We start from the raw sequence: 15,808 nt of genomic DNA on the forward strand, positions 1-15,808 counted from the left end.
GGATTTTGTGTTATTCAGTGACGAAAGGAGTCCTTAGATAACGATAATAAATTTACTAAAGCGATTAGTAGTAAAACTAGTTTAAGTAGTACAACAATGACAACAACAATAAGTAAACATGATTTATTATGGCAACAACAGCAGCAGCAACGTCTTTCTCAACAATTTATTAATAATAGTTTAGATAACGCAACAATAACAACATCAATAATCCCAATAACAACAACAAAAGCAAATCGTTTAGATAGTAATGTAACAATAACATCGATAGTAACCACAGCGACTACAACTCTAACAACTAACAACACTATACCTATTGATTCTTTAAATAATAATAATTTAGACGATATCGGTCTTAGTATTAATAATAATAACATTATCAACACCTCTAATACGATGATAGCTGATGCAACTGGTATATCATCGCAAAATCAACCGAAATTGCAAAAAAAAAAATCTTTGTTGAATTTCAAATCTTTGGATTTTCACTTGAAATCTTTGTATACGGGTCTAAAGAATGGAACCAGCAATATAACGCAGAAAAGCTCACAATCGCAGTCATCAACTTTAAATTCCAGCAACACCAACGATAGTCATATTAATGTAAATGAACAAGATGGACGTACACCACAGCATCAGCCGTTTAACCGTATGCCGCCATATTTGAAAATTGACATTGTAGACAATGAGGAGGCAGAAAATTTATTAATCGATTATCCAAAATCGCCCTATTCATCACGACGCAATAGTTCACACGATGATCATCGTTCCAGTTCTCAGCTAATACATCTGGCCGACTCGCAGCACCTACGACAGCCATACGATGTAACGCGTTCCCCGTCACCCTATTTTCTGTCACCGCATATTTTCGAGCAGAATATAAGACGTTCCTCTACATCGGATATAATGACGGGTGGTGGTGGTGGTGGTGGTGGTGCTGGCAAACGTAGCCCAGCGTCAAGTGTTAATGCCAGTCGGCGACCCAGCACTTCGGATTTACTGCGTAGGGCACGTGAAAGACGTGGCAGTGAGCAACGCATGGGACGCAGTGTTTCCCATAGTGGTTTACCACGTGGTGGTGGTATGGGCTATCGTCCCGCCTCCAATTTAGGCGGCCGACGCACTAGCATGGCCTTTTAGATTCACTTTTATTAGAAAATTTTTAAAAATATAATTAAAACTTGGAAAAAATATCTCTCTTTTTAGAGCATTAGAAAAATATTACAAAAATTAAAGCATTGTACTACCAAACAATCAACAACAAACAAAAACTTTCAAGTGCTTATGATTAGTTTTTCTATTAAAATAATAATAATAATAAATTTATAAAAAAAAAATATTTAAACTTATTAGAATAATTACAAAAAATTAAAAATCCTTTTAAGCTTTAAATTTATTATAACAAAATAACATTAAAAACAAAAAAAAAATTTGTAGTTATCTAAGAAAATAAACTTGAAAAAAAAAAAAAAAAAAAAAAAAAAAAAAAAATTTAAAATTAAAACATGATTGCAAAAAAAAAAAAAAAAAGAAAAAATACTTTTGAAAAGTTTTTGAGAACTTTTTCATATTAGAAACCAAAAGCGATAACAAATTTCAAATGAAGAGGGAGAACTATACTTAATAACAACAACAACTTTAATTGATCCTCTGGCTCTCAAAATCCTTACCTAACCTAAACAGCCGCTTTAAGAATAAATAAGATTTTCAAGTACTCTGGAAAGCAGAAACCAAACTCAAATTCTATTCTATAACAGTATATACAACAAAAGAAAGTTAATGTGAAAATTTGATAACGTTTGATTACATTGGATTTTAGGTGAGAATATAGGCATTATATGTACATGAAATGTTGTCGTTCCCTTTAATTCGTTTTTTAGTTAAGAACGCATGACAAAAAAAAGAATATTATATAAAATAATTTATAAAAATTTGTTAAAAATCGAATAATAACAATAAGAATAATAATAACAAGAACAAGAAGAAGAACAAATCAAAATGCCAGTAATTTAAGAAAAACCAAACATTCAAAACTTGCCTTGTTTCTAATTTAAAATAATAACAATAATAACGATGCGAATAATAAAAAAAAAATTAAAAAATAAAAAAAAAAAAAATTTTAAATGATTGATATTTCAAGTACAGAACATTTTAAACATTTAAGTGAAAATTAGAAAAATTATTAGCTAAATTATATTTAAAAAAAAATAATGCATTAACTCAACAAATATTAATAATAATAATAATAAATAATAATAATAATATTAAAGCGCATGATTAGTTTAGCAAAATTTTAAAGTAAAACATCATCTCCTTAAATATTCAAAAAAAAAATAAATAAATAAAATATATATATATATATATATATATATATATATATAAAAAAGATTTATTAAATAAAGTAATAAAATATTTCTCACATACGGACTGTGATTTCATGTAAAATAGAACAACAAAAAAAAAACTACTTTAACTTAATCATAGAAATAAACAAAAAATTTAGTACAGAATTAAAATATTTACTATTAATTATATGATTAAATGAATACCATACAAAAACAATTTCCTAAATAAAAACACTACAGATCACTATTGAATAATATTATATATAAGCGAAAAAGCAAACACTATATTCCTTTTAAAGCGAATCTTGACTAATATCTATCATCCTTCAAACTTGACTATTCCCTTTAAGATTGATTGTGAAGAGATGAAAAAATGCAAAAGGAAGCTTAAGTCAAAAATAGGCTTGATGTTATTTTCACGCCTCCTAACCCAAGGCTCTTTTGCGAAGAGAAACAGTGATAAGGTAGAAAAAGATGAGCATCATTCACGGAATCAAGGACTTATTATCGATGCAGGCAAAATTTACAAAAATTCAAAAGCGGGTTCGAATGATTGCTGATTTTATTGACTTCTGATTTTGGTACTCATTGCACTATTATCGATAGATCAAATTTGATTTATTGAAGAAAAGAGGGCAAGCATAACTTAACGCTAGGTTTCAATCTATATGATTTTTTGGTTTACAACCGATTGCTCTTACCAAAAATCCATACAATATTCGATTTGTTTGTTTTTTTTTTTTTTTTGATACCATGAACATATACCAACAAACATATTCTTTTTGTGAAAAGATTTGCATCGAGCAGGAGGAGGAAGCTTCAGAGATCCCGCGAAGTAAGCACAATTTTGATCAGCATCAAATTCTGAATCCTGTTAAACGTGCCCGTCTGTCCGGTTGTTGATTCGTTACTCATAAAGCACAACACACATACACACCATAACAATTTCCACTCTTATCCTAAAAATAGAAAAAATGGTTCGCGTATGAAAATTTACATCTTACAATAACGGTAATGACTCATAATCGTATATAATTTCCCAAATGGGACTCCCAAGTCAGAGTTCAGATGGTTCAACTCTCTTAAGTCCGATAGAGTTTTCTTTGGTCGTAGCTCTAACGAGTGCTCAAACAAGAGAGACATAATCCTTATCGACGAGGCATACACGCACTAAGCTGCGGCCACCGCCCACCACGCTCACCCTACTTATTTCTTTCCTTTTCTTCTCTTTTTCTGACAGGCACCATGTTCCCTCTGATTTAACTTGATTTATAAACTTGTCTATTTCTATTACCAATATATTAATAATGGGAAATCAGCCGCATTTCGATTTGCTACAAAACGATTCTTTTCATTAAATGCCCAGCTCGTTCATGCGTATATTTCTATTAATGCATTGTTATTAAGCAAGTAAACACGCTACATTGGATCACGGCGCAACATTAGATTACCTACACAACCTTGCCGTTATTCATAAAACGACTGTTCAAAGGAAAGTGGCACATGGGGAATAATCGGAAAAATGGTTCGGTACGAATCATTTTCAATAGCGTTCTTCCTTGGGTCAATATACGTCTGTGTACCAAATTTTATAAAAATGAAACAAGAAGAAAATAACACAGCCAGACGGATGGATGGACATACAAATTTAAATCGATTCAGAAAATGATTCTGAATCTCAAGTCCTCACACAAATTGAATAAACCTTTATATCGCCCCCATTATAGAGTATAATAAGTAAAAAAAGGAAAATTTTGTATCAAATCGTAGTCGGATGAACTTTATTATTAACGAAGCTATGCAAGAATAGATTACTACTTAGAATCGTATAATGAGCAATTCTGATCAATGCTTATTTAATTCAACATTTCTTCACATTTCTTTCACCTCCTAGTAGGTATTAAAAAGTGATTAATATTAATAAAGAAAATATTGTTCATTAACATCTGTAGCTTGTTTGAATCGTAATTTAAAATCAGCTTTAAAAAAATATTTTAAAACTTCCAATTTGTTTTTTTCCAATTCTCATGATGGATATAAAAAATTCGTTTTAAAGTGAATATAAAATTTTCCAAGTAATCCAATACAATTTATTTCATTTAAAATGATAATATAACAATCATTTATTCGTACTAACACACCGTCCTAATAATAATATATATCGCAAAAATCTTTACAATATAGAATAAAAAAGGTTTTCGCAAATGATTTTTATAATAATCGTTAAGAAGACATTATTTCGAAAATTGTGAAAATTATTCGAAATCATTTAAATAAAATTTTATTGATTTCTTTACTTAGCTATATAAACTTCTCATCGAAATATAGGCGAATAAATCATAATTTACATTTTAAGCAGAACGAAGAGATAAATAACAATTATATAAATTGGTTCCGCCAGTAGCGCAAAGCAAGAGTAAAATGTTTGCACGCCCTTTATGGGTCGTCTCTCATACACTCATGCCTATGCGCAAAAAAAATTTAATGGTACATTTACTATACCCCCTGTGGTGGGTGTAAGAGATAACAAAAAATTAGAAAGCAGTCGGTATCCAAAGATTCGGATTAAGCCAAACATTATTCTTTTTCTTTTATTTTCATTTATTTACTTAATAATTTTTTAATAACATTGATTCCTTACTTCTGTACTTAATAACGGAAAATAGTGTTGTTGTCCAGAAAAAGTACAAAAAGTTTCAGCGTTTTTGAGCATTGTTTGTCATATATTCTCTTAGACTGTTTATATATAAATTTTTGTTTTTTATGTACATTTCACCAAAAGACAACAAATATGCTATTATTATTATTATTATTATTATTATTATTATTATAAGATAAATTCATTGTTACCGTTTTCTTAAGTAAGTAATGAAAAATTATTAACATTAATCTCTAATATTTAAGCAACATTTAAAAGGTAGAAGCAGGAAAGGTCCATGAAAAAGCTTCGAAAGGCTATCGGTTATGGTTTTTTCACATTAAACTAAATTAAATGAATTAAATCGATTTGAGAAACGTGCTTCATTTAAGTGCACAGTGCTTCGTAACGTGCACACCCAACACTTAAGTGCAGTGGGATAAATCGCATAATTTTAATTGGAGTCTAATATTTATACGGCTTCAGCAACATGCTAATACGAACTTCTTGTAATTGATTGAGATTATTGATAGAAATGTAGAAAAACTTCAGTTATTTGATTATTGTCCACATACTTGAAGACTGCGTAACTGCCTGCGTAACTGCTTGCGTAACTCAAACAAAAATATCTATCGAATACTGATTTCAATAATTCGATCTTTTCCTCACCAGTGCGACATGGCACGACAGCGACAGCTATCCTTCGTTAACAACAAGATCTCATTCCTTTAACAACCAGCGGTGCTTTTATTAGCCAAAGTTAATCTCTGTAGATATATTTACACTTCCTGTACGACTTGGAGAAGCTGACTTGCCAAAATATTATTGCCATTTTTGTCCACAAAAGGATGAAGTGATCCAAAGAACAATACTCCATTGAGAAGAATGCTTGAGATGAAAATTTCTGGCTTTCTTCATATATATATGTGTGCAGTGTCAAAAAGAATTCAAATATTATACATATTACGTTGAAGGCTTTTGCAAAAAAAAAAAACATCACAAAGTGGTCGCGAAAATGAGTCTTAAAAAAAAGCATAATTGAGAAGAAACTCGCTCATTTAAAGCCACAGCATTCTCTTTGCAAATTCTGAATCATAACTATAAAGCCTATGTGCCGGTTCCAATTTTTCAAAAAGTTTCAAAACTTTCGCCTAAACTTAAATTGCAGGAAAAACCAGACAAAATGGCGACGCCATATCCGAAGTTTTTATATGGGGAATTCGAGGATATGGGGTAAGATTTAATAACCATTTGAATTTTAAGTTATTAGCACATACGTATTGTGGCATATGGCAAACATATGCAGCTTAGACATAACACGTGTTCATCTTTGAATACGATTTTTGAGCCCGATAAAAATGTACACTATTTATCAAGATTACGTCTAAATCAATTCCGAAGATTATTCATTCCGTGGCGCGTTCGATGTGCGCTTAATTAGGTATGCCAAACGAAAGCTCTATACTGATTTCGTTCAGTGGCACAATTTATTTAACTTAGTTTCATCGAATTAATAAGGAAACAATGCAAAGGAGGACAAACTACAAAAAAGGAATGAAAGCTTTATGGAAATAGTTACGTATTCGCTAATGATGTCCGCCCAACAAGTTCATAATTTCGTCTTTTACAAAGATAGGGAGAACACATTATAGTGGTACATCTTTCTTTTGTATGTTTCAATTTGATCCCAATCTAATTGTCATGATCTATACGCCGAAAGCTGTTTTTTAGCCAAGACAAATTTTCTTTACATGCTACACACTTAACTTTATAATTACCTTTATAAAAAAATCTCAGCTTAATGCACTAAGCAAACAAAGCAACTAGAAAGTTTTTGTTTCAAACAATTGTAGAGAAGTATGTTCAAAGCAATAATAACAGCATAACTTTATAAATTTAGGCATTATAGGAAAGTAAAAATTGGAAATTGATTTTTCTCATTTATTAAATAATAATATGATTGGAACGCAGAGTTTGTTAGTGAGTGAATGAATGCCGATCGGTTTCTTTTAAACAGAGTAGCACTCATAATTCTTAAAACGAAAACACTAAGTCGATCGTGCTCTTTGTTTGCTGACAAGTCATCCAGTCATTATGGACTTACTGATGTTGACTATGCATTAACTATTACGGATAGATCACATTTACCGAAAGATATTTTGCTCGACACATTTAGGTTGCATTCACAGCTGATGTAATGTCTCTGCCTGCCGGTTTCACCCATTGCCACTCGCTAATAATGTGGATCTTAAATCAACTTCTACGCATATCCTTACTATTATTTATCCCGAAAAGGGCTACCCTTCGTACCACTAAGGAGTGAGTTAAGGTAAAGCTAATGAATCCTTCCTGTTCTTATAGCGTTTTGTCCCTTCGTGATAAAGTCTCCTGTACCCATACGTTTTTTTATTGAAAACTTCGCCATATTTTTGATAAAATAAACTCAATTCAGTTAACAGTAAATGTAAACATACATTTACGTAGAAATCTTTAATAATCTGACCATTAATCCACAACTGGACTTAATCACTGCAAGTAAAACCATCATCGTTTGGGATATGAATGGAAAATTATTTTACACCTAATTGTTGTAACGAAACAGTTTTAAAGTTAAGGTTATTTTATATAGCGACAAGTTACACTGTGTTCAAAACGCTCAATGAATTGGTCGTAAGATTGTCATATTCCTCAATAAGATGCTTAATCGCTAAACCACAACACATTCTCTATTTACTTCTTTATGTGCAATCTCAAAATTTTCAAGCGGACCATAAATTGGGATATATATCCGTTTCGTAATTATTTTTTTACTTAAAAATCAAAAAATTGCCCCGTCTTTAATGCCATCATTTTTCATGGAAATTATTAAATGATGATAATAAAAAAAAAAAAAATTGCGACTTAACCTCGACTAAATAAATCTATTAAAACTGAGAAGAAAACTTAATTTAAATGATTATAAAAAACGATTATATAATTCTGGCAATAATAACTTAAGTATGTATAAATATTAATAATAATGTTAACAAAATCTACGCTAAATATATTTAAAATTATAATAAAAATATATTAAAAATGAGAAATGCTTAAAAAGTAAAACTAAATTTATCTTACAGAAGGCAAAAAGAAAATTGCCATAGAAAGATTTTCAATAAAACACATTTTTGCTCAATTTCGTACCAGCTTAAAGCAATACTTTGGCATTATTTGCGTATCTTTCTCTTTAGATTAGTGATTTATTTTATGTTTGAAGGAATTCTAATAATAATCTAAAAAGAAAAATTACAAATAAAAATATTCAAAAGCAATATTTAAAAGAAATACTTATATAAAATTAAAAATCAAGTGTTTAAGTAATCATTATTATTGTTACCACCACACTGTCACGCATCATACAATTATAATAAGTTGCTTCGGGTGCATACAATTTTATCGTTTTGTCTCAAACGTAATAAAGTCATTGAGACTCGTAATCATTCGTACGAGTGGTAAGAGTTTTAATACCATTTCAATGAAGGTTTGGCTTATAGCCGCCAGACCTTTACTTATTTGATAAATTCAGACCTTATTATTCCTTTGCCATCGTAGGCAATATGTAATATTATTATGAAATGGCTACAAAGACTCGAAATCTTTCACAAGAATTCCAATTATTATGAATTCCAACATAATTGAACGGTTTACGACAATGGTAACTTTTTATAATCACAGTGCAAGTTATCAATAATGGAGCTAAAGGACTACTGGAGTACTGGTGTATACACGTGTACAATGAAATGCTGATCTTTGGACGATTTAAAGACGAAAGCACATTACAACAAATTACATTCACACAAGCCACATTTTAAAATATCAGGTGCCTTTTTTTAATCAAATGAGGCGACTTGATATTAACTTCTTGTAGAGGAAGAATAACAGCAGATTTTTCATTCGTTACTTATTCCGGTATTGAGGGGACGAGTTCTCGCTACTCCTATTATCATTAATTTCATTTTAGAATATGTCGGGGCACGAAATCAGGCTCATTTCCGCCATTGCAGCGGCTTCTCATACAAGCATAACCAAATAGAAAAGTTCTATTCGACCTTTGGATTCACGCAGTAAGAAGCCCCTTAGAATTATGTGTAGAGTTTTTGAGATTCAAAACGCAGGCAGATTAAATAAGCCGTTCTCCTTGTTAAGAGTTTCTTTTGTATTAGATAGACCTCTGTGCAGACGGACGTATGTAAGAGATTTCAGTACTGTATGTAGACTTTGTTGAGCTATATGGTACGTATCTCGGATAAATCAATAGTCAAGCATTCGAGTTCAACATAAACAACAAACAACTATAAAAACAGAGAGAAAAGTTCACTTCATACTCGCTTTCCTCATGAATTTATTAATAAGGTAACTGCCATCAAATCTCTTCTGCTTTTTCATTCTCTTCAACTGTGATTATTACATACGTACAGAGTTGAGAAAGTAGTCATAAACATTATATTTAAACCATATTATACCCGCCCAGCTAATTCGATTCATTATGCATTCCGTTGCCAATGAAATCAAGACTCAAGTATTCTCAAACACATACATCCAATTCAGGCAACGCGTACACAATAATCGTCACATCATTCTTTTGAAAGAAAGCCCATCACAGGCTCATGGTTTGTCCGATCATATTAACGACAAACGTCACCAGGACGTGCAAGGCTGAAAGAAGCGCCTTCTGGAGCGGCAAAGCTCAAAGAAATGTGTTGATCCGAAGCGAAGATTGAATATACACATCCATCATTCGCTTAACAACTAATATTGTGAAGTGTTTGAAGTAGTGAAAAACGAAGAAAATGTCCTAACTTTAGCAATCGTTCCTTCAGTTCAATGCATAAAGGTGAAATGATAAAATGAGCCTAAAATGAGCGTAAAATATTGAAGCAATGTTGGCAAGGTTGAGAAGAGGAGAGGAAAAATAGTGTCGATTGACCTGACAGGACAGCCAAACTTAAAGAGCCCGTTTTACAAGCTTCGATATGGGATAAGGGAAATAGTCCAGTCGAGACACAAGTCAGAACCTATATTATTTATGTATGCGTATGCTTCACTTTAATATTCTTGCATTGATGTGTCGTTTCGATTCTGTGAAATTCTCAAATTCTCGTCTACTTGTCCCATATCGCTTGCTAGCACTACAAAACCTAACTCTACGAAACATTCTTCTCTCCCCGCCAACCTTGTGGTGTAAGCAATTTTACCTCGTCTTGAAGTTTTCAAATTAATCTGAAATACAAAATTAGATAAATACATGAAGTGCTTTGAACTCAATGATCTACTAATTCGCTATTACTCAACTTCGACTATACTTTCTTCGACATATTGCCAATAAGTCAATTTCTTATAGCAGGAGGTGGATTCAATTTAAATCCAGTAGACCCATCAGTCGACAATACTGCCACAATATTATAGCTTTGGTAGCTCATCGAATCCAATAATGAAAGGCTGACGCTCCCCGCGTTTTGTAGACACTTTGATCACCGTCCTTCGAAGTTACGACATATACCGACAAAATGGTCCATTGATCACCTTTCAAAATTTTCATGAATTTTAATAATTTATCTAAAATTTAGTACGTATCCGTCACTACCTCCACTATACCTTATAAAATTGTAGCAATAACTACAACATTGTTGGCGAACTTCAATGTATACCTTCTACATTACACAATTAAATTTTCATACTTCAATTTGATTTGTATAACAATAAGTAAAACAAGTTCGGCGGGGATCGAATCTCGCCTACCCACCACTATCCTTTTCGTATTCTACTCGCCAAGAAAAAATTAATCGTGGTGTCCACCACACACATTCTAAAAACCAATGAACCCAAAAGTGAACCCATTTTTAGGCAGATAATATTGTTTTCCGTAAAGAGTAGACTGTTTCGTAATGTCATTGTTGAAAATTTCAACCGTCTTACTCAAATAATTTCGGAGTAACGAACAAAAGCCCAAAAATTTTTGTTAAGAAAAACGGAGTTGCCTTCAGCTTATGCTCCAATGTGGGCTTCTGCTCCGACTAATTTGGCTCTTTTTCAATACCAACGTACGTGCAGAAACTTCAAATGTTTCTATTAAGTTTGACGTCAATATCTTCAGACAGACACAGACACAGACACAGACGGAAAGACATGCCTAAATCAACTCAGAATTTTCCGCTGATTAAGAATATACATACTCTATAGGGTCTTTCAAGCTTCCTTTCGGGTGTTATATACATTAAGGAAAGTAAACTGTGAGTATATCCCCACCCTACAGGGGTGGGTGTAAAAAGAAAAAACTACAAATACTAATTATTATGTATTCGAACGCTTTGCCTCCTATATGTGCAACGCGGTGGAAATTCGAAAGAGATGGAAAGAGGGACAAAGAGGGAGGGAGTGGACGAAGACTGGAGGGTGTATTCTCGTTTGGTAAGATTAATATTAAGCCTTTGGCTATTTGCCTATATAGCTACGACCACGCACTATAGTACCTAAAGTATCGTTTACTGCACAGTTATATTGTAATGGGCTTTCATTACTAGCCTTATAAATGTAGGACAACATCATATCGTGATGCATGCAAGCGTTATATTCAACTATTTGTCAAAACGTACAGCTATTCCCATACACATGCATTGTGTTATTGTGCTCTCAATTTTATAATATTTATGAAAATTTCGATAACAATTATTCATGACTTAACTCGATTAAATACATATAAGTGCATGATAACATGAAATATCAAGAAAACCCAGAAAGAAGAACACATTTTTAAATGAATCCAATAAAAATGTAGTTTTGTTCTTTGGTACGTTCAGAGTCTCGGTACGTATTCATCCCGATCTAATGTCAAATATCTGTTTCTTCGTTGATGTTCACAAGAACAGATAATAAAACGAGTTTTAATAAAAAATAAGAAACGACCATTGCCCTCTTATTTACAAGCCATATCGACGTGCTCGATCACATCATCAATTCAGAATTGCCCCATTCCACTCTCCCCCATTTCCTGTGAAGGTCATCATGCCGCACATGGCATCATGCCATCATGACTAAAAGTGCGCGTAAAACATGAGCTTGGTCGGATATTTAGAAGTGACAGCAACATCGGTTGAAAGCTTCCGTATCAGAATTAGGTTCGGTGTAGTATACAAGCTGCTAAAAATTCCCCTACGTATCTTCAGATTGCCAAAAGTCATATCAAAACCCTAAGTGCGGCGAATCTCATGGACTAATGAGAAAAGAAAACAACTTTGTTCCCTTGGTGAATCACAAAACAGGAGACATTTTTCATTACATTTTTTTTTCCGTGCAACTCCGCAATTATAGTACGTCTGCAGTTGTTGGCAGGGTATCTAATTGGAACTATTTTAGGTCAAATAAAAAAGAAGTCCGCAGGGCCTTCGACAAACACTTTAAAAAGTTTATTGGTATCGTCTCATTCTTACATGTACGAACCCAGTTAATGACTTTACTCTGAAGTACAAAAAATTAAAGGATGACTGAGAGACAATAGCGTCTTAGCATGAGTCCATTCATCTTTAACTGCATTCACTTAAAAGTCAATCTAATGTCAAATCATAGGAGCGCATCCTTCAAAAAATCATCAAAACGCATCAACTGATACCGAAATAGATAGCAAGACTGCACATATGGACTTGGCTTTTTAAAAATACATAGGATATCCAATTCTAGAAAGTTACAATTAGCAGAGAACAGTTAATTTCAAGACTTACGAAACGTTAAATAGTGAAACTATAGCCACGGACTTGGATAGAATGAAAACATACCTCCAAAGACTAAAAATGGACAATATTACATTTGAAAAACACAATCAAAAACGATATAGCCAGGTGAGGTCAACCATTAGATAGATTAGATACCCGTCACCGCTTGGCCTAGTACACTTATTCAATCCTTTTGATAATAATACCACAAAAGTCACACGCTATAGTTTTCATGCAATAGTTTTCATGAAAGCCCGAATATTGGAGGATGCCCAAAACATCCATTGATTTAGCAAACTTAGCAAACTTAATTTACTTCTTAAAAATGGTATTATTTTTCAGTTTTAATTACAAAATTTCTAGAAATTAGACGTTCTCCCTATATAATGACTGACTTGTCACGATAACGACTATATATGTTACGGTCTAAAAAGTAGACAAATGGACAATAGATAGATATGATCCAAATTCCCTATTATTTTTTGCCTAAAATATTAAAATTTAAACTTTTTCTGAAGATGGTACGGTTCCTGGAATATCTTATATCGAGTGGGGTCGAAGCAATAAGATCATGTGGTCTAAAATGTCAGTCTATCATAAGTCCCCTTGGATTACACATGTAGGGTATAGAAATTCCAAATAACCTATTAAGAAAAAAGAAAATGCAGAGTTGCTGGTAAACTACTATAAAATAAAAGAAGAACTAAAAGTAGGCTATTTATTTTTTGAAAAGCAATGAGCAACGCTTTCTCCCACAGAACAGTAATAGAATATTTCGGGAATATTCTTAAAGTCGTTCTTAAAGACGTTCAGAGAAAATAATTTTTTGAGGACTACAAAATTGTAAAAATTGTAAAAAAATGTAAAATGTTCGGAGAGACCGCAGCAATTCTTCAACTTGAAATAGAAAATAAACAGTATTTCCTGGAGAAAGGGCGATATTTAATTGGTAATGACAGCCGAAAGGGAAGGTCCCGTAATTATATACAAGTTACCAATTGGCATATAGATGCAAAGCATTGTTACTTGGAGGTAGACTCAAACGAAGAAATTTTCATCGTTGATTTGGAAAGTGATTCCGGGATTTACGTAAATAATAAGCGGGTCGGTCCTCTAACTAAAGAACGCTTAAAATTGGATGAGGATTTTAGTTTGGGTGAACAACTAAAGGCTAAAATAAAATTAATTGAAACAGACGAGTCTCAATATTCGACCCAAAATAGTAATAAAATTAAAGAAATAAGCAAAAAGGGACGTGGAAATAAAAAAGTCGTCTTTGAACGTGAAAAGAAGTCAAACAAGAACACATCCAACGGGGAGGTAGAAAGATCCCATGCATTGGATAGCACTGTAGTAAAAACTTCGAAAGAGAGTAATATGTCTTCAAAAAATACTGGAATGCAGGGAGCACCAAGTAAGCGTGCGACACGTTTGCACACACTGCAATACAAACCAAGCTCTTCCAATGACTTACCTGAAAATAATGAAGTCGATAAAACTTTGAATAAACGCTTAACACGTTCGCAAACACGCAGTATGCAAATGAACAACAACGCAGAACAACAAATGCCAGCTAGGCGTTTGACGCGTTCTTGTACACAAGACGGGCGACGAACAAAGGAAAAGGAAAGAAAGACTTCGCTACCTTCGCCACCGGACGTTGTACCCACGCAACCCAAAGGTGGCGCCAACTTTAGTTCAAAGAAATCTAAATACGCAAAAAAGAAATGACTGCTGAAGACTGAAATATCCTTCTACCTATTGTAATTCCGTTTAGAGGATGCCCACGGAACTGTAATGGAGGATAGAAATGTCAATAATTTTAAAAGCGAATCGCATCGGATTTCTTGCAGAGACGGTAAAAAATATCATCATCGTCTCACGCGTCAAGATATCAAATAACTTCACAAATTTTCTTTCCTTATTCATAAAAATTTTTATTCCTAAATATTCTTTGTTTGTTAACCTAATTACTTTCTTAGTTTCGATTCGTTTTTGTTATATGCAGTATTTTTCAAGTTTACTGGAATTTGTTTTTAATAACTTGAAGTTATTGTCAAAAATTTCTTGCGCATAAATTTATGCATCAAAGCTTTTTCTGCAGATTAGTTTTAAACCTGATCGCATATTAACACCTCTCGTCTACAATGACAATCGTTAGTGATCCTGAAATGTTGCAAGATTTAGTATAATAAAATATTGGTATAATTTTAATGAAAAATACTAATACTATTGTAAATTCAACGATCCAATAGCTTTCTGAAAACCAAAACTGTCAAGAGCACATTTCGTTTGTACGTTTAAACGTGATTTTTTTCTTGCGCATAAATTTATGTATCAAGGCTTTTTTTGTAGATTAGTTTTAAATTTTATCGCATATTAACACCTCTTGTCTACAATTGTAACAACAATCGTTAGTGATACTGAAATGTTGTAAGATTTAATAATAATAATAATCTGTTTATATCTGCTGACATTACCGTTACAGTATCGAATCTCTTAGGTCCTTTTCGCTCGGCGGACGCTGCGAAACTACTGTGAGGTAATGCATACCTAAAATCCCCTTATAAGAATAAAATCAGAAGCAGAAGACCATTGAAAATAGTGAAACTATTTCCTACTACACAAGTAAATTTTCTTTTCAATAAAATTAATATTTTTTAAAAGTTTATCAACGTTAACATTAATTTCAGTTTATAGCAAATATGCATTAAATGAACAAAATAATTTGGAAAAAAAAAAAGTTATACGTAATGTCGATATTACTTTTAAGGAAAGGTAAGAAATTATAAGTAAACTATAGCTGCTTGCAACTTCTAAGTAGTTATTATTATTAGAAAAAGGAAAATCCAGTTAAAGGACACGCATACGTAAAAAAAATTTAAAGTATTTTATACAACAAGGTTTTTTCTCCAAAGCATCGTATGAAGGTTACGAGAATGCTGGGGCAACTGGCGATGCCAATTTGTTGGCATACTAACAGACACCAGGTAGACTTGTTGCACGTGACCAATTTCGGCGATTTAGTAATTTCTCATGCTCCTTGCGCTATTAAGGTAAAGCGTTTGTCATCATTTGGTACA

General features: G+C 32.5%; 1 protein-coding gene across 1 annotated transcript; it reads left to right on the forward strand.

Moving 5' to 3' along the window:
• Positions 1-38: 38 nt before the first annotated feature.
• Positions 39-1,221, forward strand: LOC119637470 (probable serine/threonine-protein kinase DDB_G0282963). The gene has a single exon (XM_038033490.1). The coding sequence runs from the start codon at positions 97-99 to the stop codon at positions 1,138-1,140; it is 1,044 nt and encodes a 347-aa protein (XP_037889418.1). The 5' UTR covers positions 39-96; the 3' UTR covers positions 1,141-1,221.
• The last annotated feature ends 14,587 nt before the right edge of the window (positions 1,222-15,808 follow it).

The sequence above is a fragment of the Glossina fuscipes genome, unplaced genomic scaffold, assembly GCF_014805625.2.
Source record: "Glossina fuscipes isolate IAEA_lab_2018 unplaced genomic scaffold, Yale_Gfus_2 59, whole genome shotgun sequence".
Lineage (NCBI taxonomy): Eukaryota > Metazoa > Arthropoda > Insecta > Diptera > Glossinidae > Glossina > Glossina fuscipes.

Bases quoted from the DNA above. Each gene is read 5' to 3' on its own strand.
- LOC119637470 (XM_038033490.1), top strand. From the start codon at position 97: ATGACAACAACAATAAGTAAACATGATTTATTATGGCAACAACAGCAG.